The sequence below is a fragment of the Oncorhynchus kisutch genome, unplaced genomic scaffold (genome assembly GCF_002021735.2).
Source record: "Oncorhynchus kisutch isolate 150728-3 unplaced genomic scaffold, Okis_V2 scaffold3749, whole genome shotgun sequence".
NCBI classification, from domain to species: Eukaryota; Metazoa; Chordata; class Actinopteri; order Salmoniformes; family Salmonidae; genus Oncorhynchus; species Oncorhynchus kisutch.
Genome location: NW_022265694.1, coordinates 365,077 through 387,801, shown reverse-complemented (window position 1 = coordinate 387,801; position 22,725 = coordinate 365,077). Strand labels below are relative to the sequence as shown.

At 49.9% G+C, this 22,725-nt stretch overlaps 1 protein-coding gene across 1 annotated transcript in view; it reads right to left on the bottom strand.

Moving 5' to 3' along the window:
• LOC109885435 (inactive carboxypeptidase-like protein X2) overlaps nucleotides 1-22,725 on the bottom strand; it is a 126,759-nt gene that overhangs the window by 59,044 nt on the left and 44,990 nt on the right. Inside the window, exons 4-6 of the mRNA XM_031820939.1 lie at nucleotides 17,448-17,587; nucleotides 3,650-3,734; nucleotides 1,375-1,525 (exon numbers count right to left, since the gene is read on the bottom strand). Coding sequence (XP_031676799.1) covers nucleotides 1,375-1,525; nucleotides 3,650-3,734; nucleotides 17,448-17,587 — 376 coding nt within the window. The remainder of the gene's footprint in view (nucleotides 1-1,374; nucleotides 1,526-3,649; nucleotides 3,735-17,447; nucleotides 17,588-22,725) is intronic.

Genomic DNA, 22,725 nt, shown 5'->3' with positions numbered 1-22,725 from the left:
CAGTTTATTAGGTACACCACCCCCTTGTCTACTACTGCCATTCACCTTAATACACTGAGGGTAACTGGACAGTTTATTAGGTACACACCCCCCTTGTCTACTACTGCCATTCACCTTAATACACTGAGAGTAACTGGACAGTTTATTAGGTACACACCCCCCTTGTCTACTACTGCCATTCACCTTAATACACTGAGGGTAACTGGACAGTTTATTAGGTACACCCCCCCCTTGTCTACTACTGCCATTCACCTTAATACACTGAGAGTAACTGGACAGTTTATTAGGTACACACCCCCCTTGTCTACTACTGCCATTCACCTTAATACACTGAGAGTAACTGGACAGTTCATTAGGTACACCACCCCCTGTCTACTACTGCCATTCACCTTAATACACTGAGGGCCACTGGCCAGTTTATTAGGTGCACCAACACTATTCACCAAAATGGTTCTCTGAGAGTGAGTCATGTGGCCACGGCCTGCTATATAAATCAGGTAGACAGTCATTGCATTCAGTTAGTGTTTGATTTAACGTTAGGATGGGCAAACTTTGAGCGACTTTGAGCGTAATATGATCGTCGGTGCTAGGCGCCTGCTCCGTTATCTCAGAAACATCCGGCATCCTGGGATTTAAAATGCACGACAGAGTCTAGGATTTACAGAGAACGATGCTACAAACAAACAAACATGCAGTCAGTGGCAGTCCTGTAGGGGAAAACGACTTGGTGATGAGAGTTCAGAAGGATAACTGCAAGCTAACAGGCGGGCCACAAACAGGAACCTACCGGCACAGAATCACACAGTACACACAGCAGTTACCTAGTAGAATCACACAGTACACACAGCAGTTACCTAGTAGAATCACACAGTACACACAGCAGTTACCTAGTAGAATCACACAGTACACACACAGCAGTTACCTAGTAGAATCACACAGTACAAACACAGCAGTTACCTAGTAGAATCACACAGTACAAACACAGCAGTTACCTAGCAGAATCACACAGCAGTTACCTAGTAGAATCACACAGCACACACAGCAGTTACCTAGTAGAATCACACAGCACACACAGCAGTTACCTAGTAGAATCACACAGCAGTTACCTAGTAGAATCACACAGTACACACAGCAGTTATTGGTTAGAATCACACAGTACACACAGCAGTTACCTAGTAGAATCACACAGTACACACAGCAGTTACCCAGTAGAATCACACAGTACACACAGCAGTTACCTAGTAGAATCACACAGTACACACAGCAGTTACCTAGCAGAATCACACAGTACACACACAGCAGTTACCTAGTAGAATCACACAGTACACACAGCAGTTACCTAGTAGAATCACACAGTACACACATAGCAGGTACCTGGCATGGGACATCCCAGGATCTCCACTCTCATACAGATGCTGCCACGGTTGAACCAGGAACGAGGGTTGACCCTGATGTAACGAGCCACGGCAGCCACAGGAAACATGTTCAACACAGGGATCTCTTTCTCCTTGTTACCAATGAAGATCTACTGAGACAAGCAGATGTTGAGCAACACAGTGAATAAGAGACTAGGGATCGGGAGTTGACATGGTACAGTACAATCTATGGACCATGGTAATACATCTATGGACCATGGTAATACAGTACCATCTATGGACCATGGTAATACATCTATGGATCATGGTAATACAGTACCATCTATGGACCATGGTAATACAGTACATCTATGGACCATGGTAATACATCTATGGACCATGGTAATACATCTATGGACCATGGTAATACATCTATGGACCATGGTAATACAGTACCATCTATGGACCATGGTAATACATCTATGGACCATGGTAATACATCTATGGATCATGGTAATACAGTACCATCTATGGACCATGGTAATACATCTATGGACCATGGTAATACATCTATGGACCATGGTAATACATCTATGGACCATGGTAATACAGTACCATCTATGGACCATGGTAATACATCTATGGACCATGGTAATACATCTATGGACCATGGTAATACAGTACATCTATGGACCATGGTAATACATCTATGGACCATGGTAATACATCTATGGACCATGGTAATACATCTATGGACCATGGTAATACAGTACCATCTATGGACCATGGTAATACATCTATGGACCATGGTAATACATCTATGGATCATGGTAATACAGTACCATCTATGGACCATGGTAATACATCTATGGACCATGGTAATACATCTATGGACCATGGTAATACATCTATGGACCATGGTAATACAGTACCATCTATGGACCATGGTAATACATCTATGGACCATGGTAATACATCTATGGACCATGGTAATACAGTACATCTATGGACCATGGTAATACATCTATGGACCATGGTAATACATCTATGGACCATGGTAATACATCTATGGACCATGGTAATACAGTACCATCTATGGACCATGGTAATACAATACATCTATGGACCATGGTAATACATCTATGGACCATGGTAATACATCTATGGACCATGGTAATACAGTACATCTATGGACCATGGTAATACATCTATGGACCATGGTAATACATCTATGGACCATGGTAATACATCTATGGACCATGGTAATCCATCTATGGACCATGGTAATACATCTATGGACCATGGTAATACATCTATGGATCATGGTAATACAGTACATCTATGGATCATGGTAATTCTTACTTAGATGACGCTAATGACATTGGAATCTGATCAATATGATCCAAGAAACAAACTCTTCCAGAATGTTCCGACAAAGTGAGAACTGCTGTAACAACTATGCCTCATTGATCTCCACCCCAATCATATCTATTGATCTCCATCCCAATCATATCTATTGATCTCCATCCCAACCATATCTATTGATCTCCACCCCGATCATATCTATTGATCTCCACCCCAATCATATCTATTGATCTTCACCCCAATCATATCTATTGATCTCCACCCCAATCATATCTATTGATCTCCATCCCAATCATATCTATTGATCTCCATCCCAATCATATCTATTGATCTCCATCCCAACCATATCTATTGATCTCCACCCCAATCATATCTATTGATCTCCACCCCAATCATATCTATTGATCTCCTCCCCAATCATATCTATTGATCTCCTCCCCAGTCATATCTATTGATCTCCATCCCAATCATATCTATTGATCTCCACCCCAATCATATCCATTGATCTCCACCCCAATCATATCCATTGATCTCCACCCCAATCATATCTATTGATCTCAATCTCAATCATATCTATTGATCTCAACCCCAATCATATCTATTGATCTCCACCCCAATCATATCTATTGATCTTCACCCCAATCATATCTATTGATCACCACCCCAATCATATCTATTGATCTCCATCCCAATCATATCTATTGATCTCCATCCCAATCATATCTATTGATCACCACCCCAATCATATCTATTGATCTCCATCCTAATCATATCTATTGATCTCCACCCCAATCATATCTATTGATCTCCACCCCAATCATATCTATTGATCTCCTCCCCAATCATATATATCGATCTGCACCCCAATCATAGCTATTGATCTCCACTCCATTCATATCTATTGATCATGATCTCAGCTAGCTACTCACCAGGTCTTGTGATCCATTCTTCAGAGTGACCCAGGTGTGACTGTCGTTGCTCACAAGGACCTTGTATGATGTCACCCAGTCGCTCCTAAAACGTGGGAGGAGAGAGAAAGTCCAGAAAGAAGAAGGAACTAGTTTAAAGTGTTCAAATCCGAGCTGTTCCTGGACTGACGGTGTCCATATTAGGAAGCAAACGCCCATGGAAGCTGTGTCAGAGTCACTAGGAGTTGGTGTCTTTTTCCTAATACGGACACCATACATTTCTTAAAGTGAATTTAACTACAGGTGACAACTTTACAGTACAGATGTAGGATCATACTTTGATCAATCTTTTGTTGCTGAGAATTTTGTAGCAACGCAGGAAATGCAGATGAGATTTGTGATTTACATCAATTCTCTGAAAACCCCAAATAACACACGGTTAATATTGCACTTTTCATGGAGCCTAGTTTTGTCCAGCTAACCACCGATCAAGCAACATTATGGACTAAACGGTCAAATGCTGTTACTGCATTTTTAAAATTTTTTGCGATGACAATATAGGTCAAATTATGATCCTATACCTGTAGCTAATCCACTAGGTAACAGCAAATATAATACGATCCATACCAGTAGATTTCAAATGTATTACGCCAATATATATGTAAATATCTTCAGAGATCTTGTCCATAAGAACATGTATACCGTTCTGAACCAGAACCATCCCAGCTTGTTCTACTTACAGTAACTGTCTCCTTCTGGGACCAATGCTGGAATATGGGCAGACACCTGGTTCTGGTTAGTGGAGACACCATGTAGCTAATGGTATGAAAACTAAAAAAGAGAATTCTACTATGCACGGCCAAGACACACACACACACACACACACACACACACACACACACACACACACACACACACACACACACACACACACACACACACACACACACACACACACACACATTTTTCCATCAGAAACGATTGCTTGTGAGTGCCTTTAATATTGTAGAATATTCTCCGATATTTAATTCATGGGTTTTAAATGTGTATGATTTGTTAGTTTTTTGCAAACGCTATACAGATGTTGTATCTTAATTTGAGCCAGTTTGCTATAGCAGGAAAATAATCCTGCAACAGGAAATGTGAATTATTATGTGGATTATAATTAATGGACATTTTTATCGTCACGTTTGTCGTAAGAACTGGACCAAGGCGACTAAGACATTTATAGGGGTTGATACGTTTTTCATTAGGGCAAAGTCTGACATTTCAAACTTTAGAAGCCTTTTAAAAACTCAAATACACTACATGTTTGCATTCTCAGCAACAAACAAGTGATCAAATTAAGATCCTCCATCTGTCTATCCATTGTTTAGCTGGAATGGAATGTTTGTATCCTGTATATTTGACTGATATGTGGTTGTCTCACCTAGCTATCTTACTCTGGATAAGAGCATTTGCTAACTTAAGCAAATTAAAATTAAATTAAATTAAAATTAAATGTGTCACGATCGTCGATAGGAACGGACCAAAGCGTGAGTTGAGTTCCACATACTTATAGAGTGAAAATAAATAAACATAACACGAACGTGAAAGCCGTAGTGCTCAAAACACTAACACAAACGATATCCCACGATGCAGGTGGGAACAAAGGACAACTTAAGTATGATCCCCAATTAGAGACAACGATAATCAGCTGCCTCTAATTGGGAACCATACACACACACCAACATAGAAATATAACGACTAGAACACCCCCGAGTCACGCCCTGACCTAAAACACCATAGAGAACCCCGAAGGGCTCTCTATGGTCAGGGCGTGACAGTACCCCTCCCCCCCAAAGGTGTGGACTCCGGCCGCAAAACCTGAAACCAGATGGGAAGGGTTGGGGGGGGGGGTGACTAGCGTCGGTGCCGGTTCCGGTGTGGGTCTTAGCACCCGCCCAGACCACGGATCCGGCCATGGAGCAGGACTAGACGCCGTGCCTAGACTGGGCATCGGCGCAGAGGAAGGCTCTCGCCATGGAGCTGGGTTGGACACCGTGCCTAGACTGGGCATCGGCGCAGAGGAAGGCTCTCGCCATGGAGCTGGGTTGGACACCGTGCCTAGACTGGGCATCGGCGCAGAGGAAGGCTCTCGCCATGGAGCTGGGTTGGACACCGTGCCTAGACTGGGCATCGGCGCAGAGGAAGGCTCTCGCCATGGAGCTGGGTTGGACACCGTGCCTAGACTGGGCATCGGCGCAGAGGAAGGCTCTCGCCATGGAGCTGGGTTGGACACCGTGCCTAGACTGGGCATCGGCGCAGAGGAAGGCTCTCGCCATGGAGCTGGGTTGGACACCGTGCCTAGACTGGGCATCGGCGCAGAGGAAGGCTCTCGCCATGGAGCTGGGTTGGACACCGTGCCTAGACTGGGCATCGGCGCAGAGGAAGGCTCTCGCCATGGAGCTGGGTTGGACACCGTGCCTAGACTGGGCATCGGCGCAGAGGAAGGCTCTCGCCATGGAGCTGGGTTGGACACCGTGCCTAGACTGGGCATCGGCGCAGAGGAAGGCTCTCGCCATGGAGCTGGGTTGGACACCGTGCCTAGACTGGGCATCGGCGCAGAGGAAGGCTCTCGCCATGGAGCTGGGTTGGACACCGTGCCTAGACTGGGCATCGGCGCAGAGGAAGGCTCTCGCCATGGAGCTGGGTTGGACACCGTGCCTAAACTGGGCATCGGCGCAGAGGAAGGCTCTCGCCATGGAGCTGGGTTGGACACCGTGCCTAGACTGGGCATCGGCGCAGAGGAAGGCTCTCGCCATGGAGCTGGGTTGGACACCGTGCCTAGACTGGGCATCGGCGCAGAGGAAGGCTCTCGCCATGGAGCTGGGTTGGACACCGTGCCTAAACTGGGCATCGGCGCAGAGGAAGGCTCTGGTCATGGAGCTGGACTGGGCACCTGCGCAGGTTGCACTGGACTGATGACACGCTCCTCAGGGCGAGTGCGGGGAGACAGCACAGGGCATACCGGGCTGTGGAGGCGCACCGGTAGGCCTGGTGCGTGGAGCCGGCACAGGTTTCACTGGAATGATGACACGCTCTTCAGGGCGAATGCAGAATACATCTAACCAACATATCTCTCTGTTCTCTCTCCTCCACACACACACCGACACACACCGACACACACACACACACACACACACCGACACACACACACACACACACTCACACACACACACACACACACACACACACACACACACACACACACACACAAGCGGTACGGTAGACGTCTCCTGGATAAAGATATCGACCCTGAGCCCGGGGTGAACGTATGGGGTGATGAGTCTGGTGCTGTAGGAATCCCCCAGTCCTGCTAATTAAACCTCTCTTTACAGTCAGACCTTTTCTAAATCTGGCAACAGTAACAGATAGCAGTTACAATAGAGCTAGGTCAGAAATATCATCTGTCTTCTGGGGCTGCAGGGTAGCCTAGTGGTTAGAGTGTAGAGGCGGCAGGGTAGCCTAGTGGTTAGAGTGTAGAGGCTGCAGGTAGCCTAGTGGTTAGAGTGTAGAGGCGGCAGGGTAGCCTAGTGGTTAGAGTGTAGAGGCGGCAGGGTAGTCTAGTGGTTAGAGTGTAGAGGCGGCAGGGTAGTCTAGTGGTTAGAGTGTAGAGGTGGCAGGTAGCCTAGTGGTTAGAGTGTAGAGGAGGCAGGGTAGCCTAGTGGTTAGAGTGTAGAGGCAGGTAGCCTAGTGGTTAGAGTGTAGAGGTGGCAGGGTAGCCTAGTGGTTAGAGTGTAGAGGCGGCAGGGTAGCCTAGTGGTTAGAGTGTAGAGGTGGCAGGGTAGCCTAGTGGTTAGAGTGTAGAGGTGGCAGGGTAGCCTAGTGGTTAGAGTGTAGAGGCGGCAGGTAGCCTAGTGGTTAGAGTGTAGAGGTGGCAGGGTAGCCTAGTGGTTAGAGCGTAGAGGCTGCAGGTAGCCTAGTGGTTAGAGCGTAAAGGTGGCAGGGTAGCCTAGTGGTTAGAGCGTAGAGGCGGCAGGGTAGCCTAGTGGTTAGAGTGTAGAGGTGGCAGGGTAGCCTAGTGGTTAGAGTGTAGAGGCGGCAGGGTAGCCTGGTGGTTAGAGTGTAGAGGAGGCAGGGTAGCCTAGTGGTTAGAGTGTAGAGGCGGCAGGGTAGCCTAGTGGTTAGAGTGTAGAGGCGGCAGGGTAGCCTAGTGGTTAGAGTGTAGAGGTGGCAGGTAGCCTAGTGGTTAGAGTGTAGAGGCTGCAGGTAGCCTAGTGGTTAGAGTGTAGAGGCGGCAGGGTAGCCTAGTGGTTAGAGTGTAGAGGTGGCAGGGTAGCCTAGTGGTTAGAGTGTAGAGGCTGCAGGTAGCCTAGTGGTTAGAGTGTAGAGGCGGCAGGGTAGCCTAGTGGTTAGAGTGTAGAGGCGGCAGGGTAGTCTAGTGGTTAGAGTGTAGAGGCGGCAGGGTAGTCTAGTGGTTAGAGTGTAGAGGTGGCAGGTAGCCTAGTGGTTAGAGTGTAGAGGAGGCAGGGTAGCCTAGTGGTTAGAGTGTAGAGGCAGGTAGCCTAGTGGTTAGAGTGTAGAGGCGGCAGGGTAGCCTAGTGGTTAGAGTGTAGAGGCGGCAGGGTAGCCTAGTGGTTAGAGTGTAGAGGTGGCAGGGTAGCCTAGTGGTTAGAGTGTAGAGGCGGCAGGGTAGCCTAGTGGTTAGAGTGTAGAGGCGGCAGGGTAGCCTAGTGGTTAGAGTGTAGAGGCGGCAGGGTAGCCTAGTGGTTAGAGTGTAGAGGCGGCAGGGTAGCCTAGTGGTTAGAGTGTAGAGGCGGCAGGGTAGCCTAGTGGTTAGAGTGTAGAGGCGGCAGGGTAGCCTAGTGGTTAGAGTGTAGAGGCGGCAGGGTAGCCTAGTGGTTAGAGTGGAGAGGCGGCAGGGTAGCCTAGTGGTTAGAGTGTAGAGGCGGCAGGGTAGCCTAGTGGTTAGAGTGGAGAGGCGGCAGGGTAGCCTAGTGGTTAGAGTGTAGAGGCGGCAGGGTAGCCTAGTGGTTAGAGTGTAGAGGCGGCAGGGTAGCCTAGTGGTTAGAGTGTAGAGGCGGCAGGGTAGCCTAGTGGTTAGAGTGTAGAGGCGGCAGGGTAGCCTAGTGGTTAGAGTGTAGAGGCGGCAGGGTAGCCTAGTGGTTAGAGTGGAGAGGCGGCAGGGTAGCCTAGTGGTTAGAGTGTAGAGGCGGCAGGGTAGCCTAGTGGTTAGAGTGGAGAGGCGGCAGGGTAGCGTAGTGGTTAGAGTGTAGAGGCGGCAGGGTAGCCTAGTGGTTAGAGTGGAGAGGCGGCAGGGTAGCCTAGTGGTTAGAGCGTAGAGGTGGCAGGGTAGCAGGTGTGTTTCTTATGTGTTCTGTAACTCCAGATCAGCAGCTGGAGACGACTTGGGAAGGAAATGACAAAGGGGGGCTTTCTCAGCTCATCCCCCCCCCTGCCTCCAATGCTGAAATTAACAAGCAGTTTTCTGAGAGAGACATTAATTAAGAGCCTACTTTTCCCAGTTAACCAGAACAAAGGGCAGAAGGTGTCAAATACGACCACAGGCTGCTGGGGAGAGTAGGGAGATTCTAACGGACGATGTGATCATCAGCAGAGAGAGAGTTAAATGGTTCTTCTTCACTAAACCAAAACAAGGGGAATTTTAATTTGCTTAAAAAAAAAAGACAGTCTGTTAAGTAGGTTTACTTAGATGTGCTTTCCTCGTTGGTCTATTTCAGTGGAAGAGTACTTGCTATTTCAGTATATTATATTACGGTTAGCATTGTGCTAAGTGGCTAAACGTGATCATATTGTTCATCAGCTTTATACAGGACCCCTGTAGGCCTGATGCTGCCTGAGAACAATGGTCTCCTTCATTAACCAATGAGGTCATTGGCTCACCGTGCTGGTTTCTGTTTAGTTCGCTTTTACATTTCTTTACTTTCTATTTGCTTTGGAGAAACTTGTGTTGTCTTGTCAGGACATTGTGGTGTCTTGTCAGGACATTGTGGTGTCTTGTCAGGACATTGTGGTGTCTTGTCAGGACATTGTGTTGTCTTGTCAGGACATTGTGGTGTCTTGTCAGGACATTGTGGTGTCTTGTCAGGACATTGTGGTGTCTTGTCAGGGCATTGTGGTGTCTTGTCAGGACATTCTGGTGTCTTGTCAGGAGATTGAGGTGTCTTGTCAGGACATTGTGGTGTCTTGTCAGGACATTCTGGTGTCTTGTCAGGAGATTGAGGTGTCTTGTCAGGACATTGTGGTGTCTTGTCAGGACATTGTGGTGTCTTGTCAGGACATTGTGGTGTCTTGTCAGGACATTCTGGTGTCTTGTCAGAACATTGTGGTAACTTGTCAGGACATTGTGGTGTCTTGTCAGGACATTGTGGTGACATGTCAGGACATTGTGGTGTCTTATCAGGACATTGTGGTGTCTTGTCAGGACATTGTGGTGACTTGTCAGGACATTGTGGTGTCTTGTCAGGACATTGTGGTGTCTTGTCAGGACATTGAGGTGTCTTGTCAGGACATTGTGGTGTCTTGTCAGGACATTGTGGTGTCTTGTCAGGACATTGTGGTGACTTGTCAGGACATTGTGTTGTCTTGTCAGGACATTGAGGTGTCTTGTCAGGACATTGAGGTGTCTTGTCAGGACATTGTGGTGACTTGTCAGGACATTGTGGTGACTTGTCAGGACATTGTGGTGACTTGTCAGGACATTGTGGTGACTTGTCAGGACATTGTGGTGACTTGTCAGGACATTGTGGTGACTTGTCAGGACATTGTGGTGTCTTGTCAGGACATTGTGGTGTCTTGTCAGGACATTGTGGTGACTTGTCAGGACATTGTGTTGTCTTGTCAGGACATTGAGGTGTCTTGTCAGGACATTGAGGTGTCTTGTCAGGACATTGTGGTGACTTGTCAGGACATTGTGGTGACTTGTCAGGACATTGTGGTGACTTGTCAGGACATTGTGGTGACTTGTCAGGACATTGTGGTGACTTGTCAGGACATTGTGGTGACTTGTCAGGACATTGTGGTGACTTGTCAGGACATTGTGGTGTCTTGTCAGGACATTGTGGTGTCTTGTCAGGACATTGTGGTGACTTGTCAGGACATTGTGGTGACTTGTCAGGACATTGTGGTGACTTGTCAGGACATTGTGGTGTCTTGTCAGGACATTGTGGTGACTTGTCAGGACATTGTGGTGACTTGCCAGGACATTGTGGTGACTTGTCAGGACATTGTGGTGACTTGTCAGGACATTGTGGTGACTTGTCAGGACATTGTGGTGACTTGTCAGGACATTGTGGTGACTTGTCAGGACATTGTGGTGACTTGTCAGGACATTGTGGTGTCTTGTCAGGACATTGTGGTGTCTTGTCAGGACATTGTGGTGACTTGTCAGGACATTGTGGTGACTTGTCAGGACATTGTGGTGACTTGTCAGGACATTGTGGTGTCTTGTCAGGACATTGTGGTGACTTGTCAGGACATTGTGGTGACTTGCCAGGACATTGTGGTGACTTGTCAGGACATTGTGGTGACTTGTCAGGACATTGTGGTGACTTGTCAGGACATTGTGGTGACTTGTCAGGACATTGTGGTGACTTGTCAGGACATTGTGGTGACTTGTTGTATGTTATTTTATTTGATGAATTAAAAATATATTTTTTAAGTCTGAACTTTTTCATTTCTTAAATATGTTAAAATGCTATCTTAGGTTAAGTGTTAAGGTTAGATTAAGGGTTAAGTTAGGGGTTAGGTTTAGGTTTGTGGTTAGGTCCAAGGTTAAGGGGTTAGGGTTTGGGAAATAGGATTTTGAATGGGAATACATTTTTACTCCCCATGTGTGTGTGTGTGTGTGTGTGTGTGTGTGTGTGTGTGTCAATCCACCACAGCTGATTAAGGGCTGGGCTGCTGCTGAGGGAAGCAGGGCCCCAGGGAAGCCCTGGGTTACACGTCAGTGAACGTGCTCTCACTCTGCAACAATGATTACCCATCGGTTCAAACCCTTTTCCCACCACAGTCATGACAACCTTCCATTCAGATCAGTCGGTGAGCATGATGGAGGAGGGGTGTAGTTTAGATGCTAACTGTGCTGGAGGTGCATCATCAGTTGAAGACAATGATTCCATGTAAAAAGTCTCTTGAGAAGGCTTGCCAACAGACACCACCACGCTATCTAGATACATTGGCCAAAGATACCTGGAGGGATGATGAGGCAGTGGGGTAAAGGGGGGGGGGGGGGGGGGGGTAATGGGGGTGAGTCAGAGTGGGTCAGAGTGGGTCTCTCTCTCTCTGTCTCTCTCTCTCTCTCTGTCTCTCTCTCTGTCTGTCTGTCTCTCTCTCTCTCTCTCTCTCTCTCTCTCTGTCTCTCTGTCTCTCTCTCTCTCTCTCTCTCTCTCTCTCTCTCTCTCTCTGTCTCTCTCTCTCTCTCTCTCTTGTCTCTCTCTCTCTCTCTGTCTCTCTCTCTCTCTCTCTGTCTCTCTCTCTCTGTCTCTCTCTCTCTCTCTCTCTCTCTCTCTCTCTGTCTCTCTCTCTCTCTCTCTCTCTCTCTCTCTCTGTCTCTCTCTCTCTCTCTGTCTCTCTCTCTCTCTCTCTCTCTCGTCTCTCTCTCTTCTCTCTCTCTCTCTCCTCTCTGTCTCTAAATGATTGAAAAACGTTTTTTCCCCTCATCAATCTGCACACAATACCACATAATGACAAAGCAAAGTTATAAAAAAATGGAAAGCTGAAATATGACAATTACAGTTAGTTATCAGACCCCCGTTGCTTTGAAGTATCTTTGGCAGTGATTAGAGCCTCGAGTCTTCTTGGGTATGACGCTACAGATCCTGGATGACTGGCGGCTCTGGCGGCTCCATGCTGACTGGCGGCTCTGGCGGCTCCATGCTGACTGGTGGCTCTGGCGGCTCCATGCTGACTGGCGGCTCTGGCGGCTCATGACAGATGGGAGACTCTAGCAGCTCTGGACAGACGGGAGACTCTAGCAGCTCTGGACAGACGGGAGACTTTAGCAGCTCTGGACAGACGGGAGACTCTAGCAGCTCTGGACAGACGGGATACTCTAGCAGCTCTGGACAGACGGACAGCTCAGGCGGCGCTGGGCAGACTGGAGACTCCGGCAGCGCTGGAGAGGGGGAAGGCTCTGGCAGCGCTGGACAGAGGAGCTCTGGCGCCTCTAGACTGAGGGGCTCTGGCGCCTCTGGACTGAGGGGCGGAAGCTCTGGCAGCGCCGGACAGGCGGGAGCACCTGTATTGATGGGACGGAGAGACAGTCTGGTGCGGGGTGCCGGCACTGGTGGTACCGGGCTGGGGACACGCACCTCCGGGCGAATGCCTTGCATACTACGCCAAATCAACTGCTCTCTCTCTTCACTCTCCTCCAATTCTATCACCAACTCCTCGAGTGTCTCCTCATCTCCCATCCGTTCACTCTCCTCCAATCTGTCCAATAACTCCTCAACCCTCTCAGACTCAGCCCTCAGCTTCGCCGGCAGTTCCAAGTGCCACCCCCCAATAAATTTCCTTGCCAGTCGCGTTCCCTCGTATCGATGGCTTCTCTCTCCGGCTGCCTCTGCTCTCCTCAGTGCCTCCAACTGTTCCCATGGTAGGCGATCCCCACCAGCCTGGATCTCCTCCCATGTGTAGCAACCCTTGCCATCCAACACATCTTCCCATGTCCAGGAATCCTGACATTTCTGCTGCTGCTGCTTCTGTTGCTTGTCCTGCTGCTTCTGTTGCTGCTTCTGTTGCTTCTCCTGCTGCCGCTTCCTCTGCTGCTTCTGTTGCTCCTGCTGCTGCTGCTGCTTCTCCTGCTGCACCTTGGGGCGGCGAAACTCCCCTGGCTTTGCTTCAAGTTCCTTGGTGTCCACATCACCAACAAACTATCATGTTCCAAACACAGCAAGACAGTTGTGAAGAGGGCAAAACCTATTCCCCCTCAGGAGACTGAAAAGATTTGGCATGGGTCCTGAGATCCTCAAAAGGTACTACAGCTGCACCATCGAGAGCATCCTGGTTGCATCACTGGTATGCCTGGTATGGCAACTGCCCAGCCTCTGCCCGACCGTAAGGCGCTACAGAGGGTAGTGCAAACAGCTCAGTACATCACTGGGGCCAATCTTCCTGCCATCCAGGATCTGTACACCAGGCGGTGTCAGAGGAAGGCCCTAAAAATTGTCAAAGACTACATCCACCCTAGTCATAGACTGTTCTCTCTGCTACCGCACGGCAAGAGGTACCGGAGCACCAAGCCTAGGTCCAAGAGGCTTCTAAACAGCTTCTACAGCTTCTACCCCCAAGCCATAAGACTCCTGAACATCTAATCAAAAGGCTACCCCAGACTATTTGCATTGCAACCCCCTTCCCCCTCTTTTACAACACTGCTACTCTCTGTTATCATCTATGCATTGTCACTTTAATAACTCTACCTACATGTACATACTACCTCAATTACCTCGACTAACCAGTACCCCCTGGTATATAGTCTCACTATTGTTATTTTACTGCTGCTCTTTAATTACTTGTTCCTTTTAATTCTTATTCTTATTTGTATTTTTAAACTATGGGCTTGTAAGTAAGCATTCGGCGCATGTGACTAATAGAATTTGATTTGATTTAAAGGGGAGGGGTGATGGGGTTTAGTCAGGGTTGGGACTGGAGGACAGATTCCCTTCATAGGCTGGTGAAGCTGAGACTTATGGGATGCCAAGAAGACATGATGAGACCTGCTATTTAGACACGTCAGTCTCAGACTCCAAAAAAAGCTTCCAGAGAAAAGGTTTCTCAGAGGAGGATTAAAATATGACTCAAAGACAATCTGATTGGCAGATTTTTGGGGGGGGGTTAGTATATTTTCTGTCACGTGTGAAATGTAAATATGTTTGCCCCATATCCCCTCAGAGACACCAACTCCCTCAGAGACACCAACTCCCTCAGAGAGTGGGGTCACGACTAGGGTCAGACATTATCAACAGACTGGGGTCATGACTAGGGTCAGACATTATCAACAGACTGGGGTCACGACTAGGGTCAGACATTATCAACAGACTGGGGTCACGACTAGGGTCAGACATTATCAACAAACTGGGGTCACGATCAGGGTCAGACATTATCAACAAACTGGGGTCACGACTAGGGTCAGACATTATTAACAGACTGGGGTCATGACTAGGGTCAGACATTATCAACAGACTGGGGTCACGACTAGGGTCAGACATTATCAACAGACTGGGGTCATGACTAGGGTCAGACAATATCAACAGACTGGGGTCATGGTCAGACATTATCAACAGACTGGGGTCACGACTAGGGTCAGACATTATCAACAGACTGGGGTCACGACTAGGGTCAGACATTATCAACAGACTGGGGTCACGACTAGGGTCAGACATTATCAACAAACTGGGGTCACGATCAGGGTCAGACATTATCAACAAACTGGGGTCACGACTAGGGTCAGACATTATCAACAGACTGGGGTCATGACTATGGTCAGACATTATCAACAGACTGGGGTCACGACTAGGGTCAGACATTATCAACAGACTGGGGTCACGACTAAGGTCAGACATTATCAACAGACTGGGGTCATGGTCAGACATTATTAACAGACTGGGGTCACGACTAGGGTCAGACATTATCAACAGACTGGGGTCACGACAGACTGGGGTCACGGTCAGACATTACCAACAGACTGGGGTCAGGGTCAGACATTATCAACAGACTGGGGTCACGACTAGGGTCAGACATTATCAACAGACTGGGGTCACGACTAGGGTCAGACATTATCAACAGACTGGGGTAATGACTAGGGTCAGACATTATCAACAGACTGGGGTCACGACTAGGGTCAGGACATTATCAACAGACTGGGGTCAGGGTCAGACATTATCAACAGACTGGGGTCACGGTCAGACATTATCAACAGACTAGGGTCGCAATCAGGGTCAGACATTATCAACAGACTGGGGTCAGGGTCAGACATTATCAACAGACTGGGGTCACGGTCAGAGTCAGACATTATCACAGACTGGGGTCATGGTCAGACATTATCAACAGACTGGGGTAACGGTCAGGGTCAGACATTATCAACAGACTGGGGTCACGTTTCAGACATTACCAACAGACTGGGGTCATGTTCAGACATTATCAACAGACTGGGGTCACGGTCAGACATTATCACAGACTGGGGTCACGGTCAGACATTATCAACAGACTGGGGTCACGGTCAGACATTACCAACAGACTGGGGTCACGGTCAGACATTACCAACAGACTGGGGTCACGGTCAGACATTATCACAGACTGGGGTCACGGTCAGACATTACCAACAGACTGGGGTCACGGTCAGACATTACCAACAGACTGGGGTCACGGTCAGACATTACCAACAGACTAGGGTCACAGTCAGGGTCAGACATTATCACAGACTGGGGTCACGGTCAGACATTATCACAGACTGGGGTCACGGTCAGACATTATCACAGACTGGGGACACGGTCAGACATTATCACAGACTGGGTCAGGGTCAGACATTATCACAGACTGGGGTCACGGTCAGACATTATCACATACTGGGGTCATGGTCAGACATTATCCAACAGACTGGGGTCACATTCGGGGTCAGACATTATCAACAATGACCCCGGAGAAATTACATTAAGTACCTTGCTCAAGGGCACAGCAACAGAGGAAGACAGAGCAAAGGCCTTCTCTCTAATCCCAGAAAGAGAGGAGTATTTATGTAGCTGATTGTCCAGTAGCATGGGGTCAAGGGACATAAAAGGTTAAGCTGCGGTAAATATACTTTAATCCAACTTGACGGAGTCACGCTACCTGACTTAAGAGGGTGTATCTCACTGAGGTGTATCTCACTGATCATCCCTAAAGCCAACACCTCATTTGGCCGCCTTTCGTTCCAGTACTCTGCTGCCTGTGACTGGAACGAATTGCAAAAATCGCTGAAGTTGGAGACTTTATCTCCCTCACCAACTTCAAACATCAGCTATCTGAGCAGCTAACCGATCGCTGCAGCTGTACATAGTCTATTGGTATATAGCCCACCCTTTCTCACCTACCTCATCCCCATACTGTTTTTATTTATTTACTTTTCTGCTCCTTTGCACACCAATATCTCTACCTGTACATGACCATCTGATCATTCATCACTCCAGTGTTAATCTGCAAAATTGTAATTACTTGCCTACCTCCTCATGCCTTTTACACACATTGTATATAGACTCCCCCTTTGTTTCCTACTGTGTTATTGACTTGTTAATTGTTTACTCCATGTGTAACTCTTTGTTGTCTGCTCACACTGCTATGCTTTATCTTGGCCAGGTCGCAGTTGCAAATGAGAACTTGTTCTCAACTAGCCTACCTGGTTAAATAAAGGTGAAAAAATAAAAATAAATAAATAAGACAATGAAAAGGGATAGTATTCACTACTCAGCCACCAGATAAAGAGACAGAGAGAGAGACAGAGAGAGAGAGAAAATGAGAGACAGCGAGATAGAGAGACAGAGACAGAAAGAGAGACAGAGAGAGACAGAGAGAGAGAGAGAGAGAGAGAGAGACAGAGACAGAGACAGAGACAGAGACAGAGAGAGAGACAGAGAGAGAGAGACAGAGACAGAGAGAGAGACAGAGAGAGAGACAGAGACAGAGACAGCGAGAGAGACAGAGAGAGAGAGACAGAGAGAAGAGAGAGAGACAGAGACCGAGAGAGAGAGAGAGAGAGAGAGACAGAGACCGACAGAGAGAGAGACAGACAGGCGGACAGACGGACAGACGGACAGTTAGTGCAGACAGTTGAGTTGATACTCACGACCAGAGAGAGCTCCTTCCCTGTGTGATGACCCCTGTGAACTTGGTCAGCCTCCTGGCGTCCACCTCCAGCCACTGCAGGGGGTCGTTCCTCCCAGCACACCAGGCTCCATCGTAGAGGTCATCATCATACAGGCCAGCCTAGCAGAGGATTTAGAAAGGGGTTCCAAGTAGTTTATATACTGTAATAAATAGTTCTAACACAACAGAGGGTGGTTCCTCCAGAGGCCTAGCAGAGGATTTAGAAAGGGGTTCCAAGTAGTTTATATACTGTAATAAATAGTTCTAACACAACAGAGGGTGGTTCCCCCCAGAGGCCTAGCAGAGCGAGACAATGGCTTCTTAGGCTAAGGCCAAGGCTATGGGACTGTAATGATGCACTTCCACATAATACCCATCCACCACACCAGGGTGTTGGGACTGTATGATGCCCTTCCTCCTCCCCACCAGGGTGTTGGGACTGTAAATGATGCCTTCGTCCTCCCCACCAGGGTGTTGGGACTGTAATGATGCCCTTCCTCCCCACCAGGGTGTTGGGACTGTAATGATGCCCTTCCTCCCCACCAGGGTGTTGGGACTGTAATGATGCCCCTTCCTCCACCTCACCAGGGTGTTGGGACTGTAATGATGCCCTTCCTCCACCTCACCAGGGTGTTGGGACTGTAATGATGCACTTCCACAATAATACCCTCCTCCACACCAGGGTGTTTGGGACTGTAATGATGCCCTCCTCCCCACCAGGTGTTGGGACTAGGTCATGATGCCCTTCCCTCCACCTCACCAGGGTGTTGGGAACTGTAATGGATGCCCTTCCTCCCCAACCAGGGTGTTGGGAACTGCAAGGAATGCCCTTCCTTCCATCCACCTCACTCAGGGTGTTGGGGACTGTACATGATGCCCTTCCTCCACCTCACCAGGGTGTTGGGACTGTAATGATGCCCTTCCTCCCCACCAGGGTGTTGGGACTGTAATGATGCCCTTCCTCCCCACCAGGGTGTAGGGACTGTAATGATGCCCTTCCTCCCCACCAGGGTGTTGGGACTGTAATGATGCCCTTCCTCCTCCCCACCAGGGTGTTGGGACTGTAATGATGCCCTCCCTCCCCACCAGGGTGTTGGGACTGTAATGATGCCCTTCCTCCTCCTCACCAGGGTGTTGGGACTGTAATGATGCCCTTCCTCCCCACCAGGGTGTTGGGACTGTAATGATGCCCTTCCTCCCCACCAGGGTGTTGGGACTGTAATGATGCCCTTCCTCCTCCTCACCAGGGTGTTGGGACTGTAATGATGCCCTTCCTCCCCACCAGGGTGTTGGGACTGTAATGATGCCCTTCCTCCTCCTCACCAGGGTGTTGGGACTGTAATGATGCCCTTCCTCCCCACCAGGGTGTTGGACTGTAATGATGCCCTTCCTCCCCACCAGGGTGTTGGGACTGTAATGATGCCCTTCCTCCTCCTCACCAGGGTGTTGGGACTGTAATGATGCCCTTCCTCCCCACCAGGGTGTTGGGACTGTAATGATGCCCTTCCTCCTCCTCACCAGGGTGTTGGGACTGTAATGATGCCCTTCCTCCCCACCAGGGTGTTGGGACTGTAATGATGCCCTTCCTCCCCACCAGGGTGTTGGGACTGTAATGATGCACCTCCACCTCACCAGGGTGTTGGGACTGTAATGATGCACTTCCACATAATACCTCCTCCCCACCAGGGTGTTGGGACTGTAATGATGCCCTTCCTCCTCCCCACCAGGGTGTTGGGACTGTAATGATGCCCTTCCTCCCCACCAGGGTGTTGGGACTGTAATGATGCCCTTCCTCCCCACCAGGGTGTTGGGACTGTAATGATGCCCTTTCCTCCACCTCACCAGGGTGTTGGACTGTAATGATGCCCTTCCTCCACCTCACCAGGGTGTTGGGACTGTAATGATGCACTTCCACATAATACCTCCTCCCCACCAGGGTGTTGGGACTGTAATGATGCCCTTCCTCCCCACCAGGGTGTTGGGACTGTAATGATGCCCTTCCTCCACCTCACCAGGGTGTTGGGACTGTAATGATGCCCTTCCTCCCCACCAGGGTGTTGGGACTGCAATGATGCCCTTCCTCCACCTCACCAGGGTGTTGGGACTGTAATGATGCCCTTCCTCCACCTCACCAGGGGTTTGGGACTGTAATGATGCCCTTCCTCCCCACCAGGGTGTTGGGACTGTAATGATGCCCTTCCTCCCCACCAGGGTGTAGGGACTGTAATGATGCCCTTCCTCCCCACCAGGGTGTTGGGACTGTAATGATGCCCTTCCTCCTCCCCACCAGGGTTTGGGACTGTAATGATGCCCTCCCTCCCACCAGGGTGTTGGGACTGTAATGATGCCCTTCCTCCTCCTCACCAGGGGTGTTGGGACTGTAAATGATGCCCTTCCTCCCCACCAGGGTGTTGGGACTGTAATGATGCCCTTCCTCCCCACCAGGGTGTTGGGACTGTAATGATGCCCTTCCTCCTCCTCACCAGGGTGTTGGGACTGTAATGATGCCCTTCCTCCCCACCAGGGTGTTGGGACTGTAATGATGCCCTTCCTCCTCCTCACCAGGGTGTTGGGACTGTAATGATGCCCTTCCTCCCCACCAGGGTGTTGGGACTGTAATGATGCCCTTCCTCCCCACCAGGGTGTTGGGACTGTAATGATGCCCTTCCTCCTCCTCACCAGGGTGTTGGGACTGTAATGATGCCCTTCCTCCCCACCAGGGTGTTGGGACTGTAATGATGCCCTTCCTCCTCCTCACCAGGGTGTTGGGACTGTAATGATGCCCTTCCTCCCCACCAGGGTGTTGGGACTGTAATGATGCCCTTCCTCCCCACCAGGGTGTTGGGACTGTAATGATGCACCTCCACCTCACCAGGGTGTTGGGACTGTAATGATGCCCTTCCTCCCCACCAGGGTGTTGGGACTGTAATGATGCCCTTCATCCTCCCCACCAGGGTGTTGGGACTGTAATGATGCCCTTCCTCCTCCCCACCAGGGTGTTGGGACTGTAATGATGCCCTTCCTCCACCTCACCAGGGTGTTGGGACTGTAATGATGCCCTTCCTCCTCACCAGGCTGTTGGGACTGTAATGATGCCCTTCCTCCACCTCACCAGGGTGTTGGGACTGTAATGATGCCCTTCCTCCCCACCAGGGTGTTGGGACTGTAATGATGCCCTTCCTCCTCCTCACCAGGGTGTTGGGACTGTAATGATGCCCTTCCTCCCCACCAGGGTGTTGGGACTGTAATGATGCCCTTCCTCCCCACCAGGGTGTTGGGACTGTAATGATGCCCTTCCTCCCCACCAGGGTGTTGGGACTGCAATGATGCCCTTCCTCCACCTCACCAGGGTGTTGGGACTGTAATGATGCCCTTCCTCCACCTCACCAGGGTGTTGGGACTGTAATGATGCCCTTCCTCCCCACCAGGGTGTTGGGACTGTAATGATGCCCTTCCTCCCCACCAGGGTTGTAGGGACTGTAATGATGCCCTTCCTCCCCACCAGGGTGTTGGGACTGTAATGATGCCCTTCCTCCTCCCCACCAGGGTGTTGGGACTGTAATGATGCCCTCCCTCCCCACCAGGGTGTTGGGACTGTAATGATGCCCTTCCTCCCTCACCAGGGTGTTGGGACTGTAATGATGCCCTTCCTCCCCACCAGGGTGTTGGGACTGTAATGATGCCCTTCCTCCCCACCAGGGTGTTGGGACTGTAATGATGCCCTTCCTCCTCCTCACCAGGGTGTTGGGACTGTAATGATGCCCTTCCTCCCCACCAGGGTGTTGGGACTGTAATGATGCCCTTCCTCCTCCTCACCAGGGTGTTGGGACTGTAATGATGCCCTTCCTCCCACCAGGGTGTTGGGACTGTAATGATGCCCTTCCTCCTCCTCACCAGGGTGTTGGGACTGTAATGATGCCCTTCCTCCCCACCAGGGTGTTGGGACTGTAATGATGCCCTTCCTCCCCACCAGGGTGTTGGGACTGTAATGATGCCCTTCCTCCTCCTCACCAGGGTGTTGGGACTGTAATGATGCCCTTCCTCCCCACCAGGGTGTTGGGACTGTAATGATGCCCTTCCTCCTCCTCACCAGGGTGTTGGGACTGTAATGATGCCCTTCCTCCCCACCAGGGTGTTGGGACTGTAATGATGCCCTTCCTCCCCACCAGGGTGTTGGGACTGTAATGATGCACCTCCACCTCACCAGGGTGTTGGGACTGTAATGATGCCCTTCCTCCCCACCAGGGTGTTGGGACTGTAATGATGCCCTTCATCCTCCCCACCAGGGTGTTGGGACTGTAATGATGCCCTTCCTCCTCCCCACCAGGGTGTTGGGACTGTAATGATGCCCTTCCTCCACCTCACCAGGGTGTTGGGACTGTAATGATGCCCTTCCTCCACCTCACCAGGGTGTTGGGACTGTAATGATGCCCTTCCTCCTCACCAGGCTGTTGGGACTGTAATGATGCCCTTCCTCCACCTCACCAGGGTGTTGGGACTGTAATGATGCCCTTCCTCCCCACCAGGGTGTTGGGACTGTAATGATGCCCTTCCTCCTCCTCACGGGGTGTTGGGACTGTAATGATGCCCTTCCTCCCCACCAGGGTGTTGGGACTGTAATGATGCCCTTCCTCCCCACCAGGGTGTTGGGACTGTAATGATGCCCTTCCTCCCCACCAGGGTGTTGGGACTGTAATGATGCCCTTCCACCACACCAGGGTGTTGGGACTGTAATGATGCCCTTCCTCCTCCCCACCAGGGTGTTGGGACTGTAATGATGCCCTTCGTCCTCCCCACCAGGGTGTTGGGACTGTAATGATGCCCTTCCTCCCCACCAGGGTGTTGGGACTGTAATGATGCCCTTCCTCCCCACCAGGGTGTTGGGACTGTAATGATGCCCTTCCTCCACCTCACCAGGGTGTTGGGACTGTAATGATGCCCTTCCTCCACCTCACCAGGGTGTTGGGACTGTAATGATGCACTTCCACATAATACCTCCTCCACACCAGGGTGTTGGGACTGTAATGATGCCCTTCCTCCCCACCAGGGTGTTGGGACTGTAATGATGCCCTTCCTCCACCTCACCAGGGTGTTGGGACTGTAATGATGCCCTTCCTCCCCACCAGGGTGTTGGGACAGCAATGATGCCCTTCCTCCACCTCACCAGGGTGTTGGGACTGTAATGATGCCCTTCCTCCACCTCACCAGGGTGTTGGGACTGTAATGATGCCCTTCCTCCCCACCAGGGTGTTGGGACT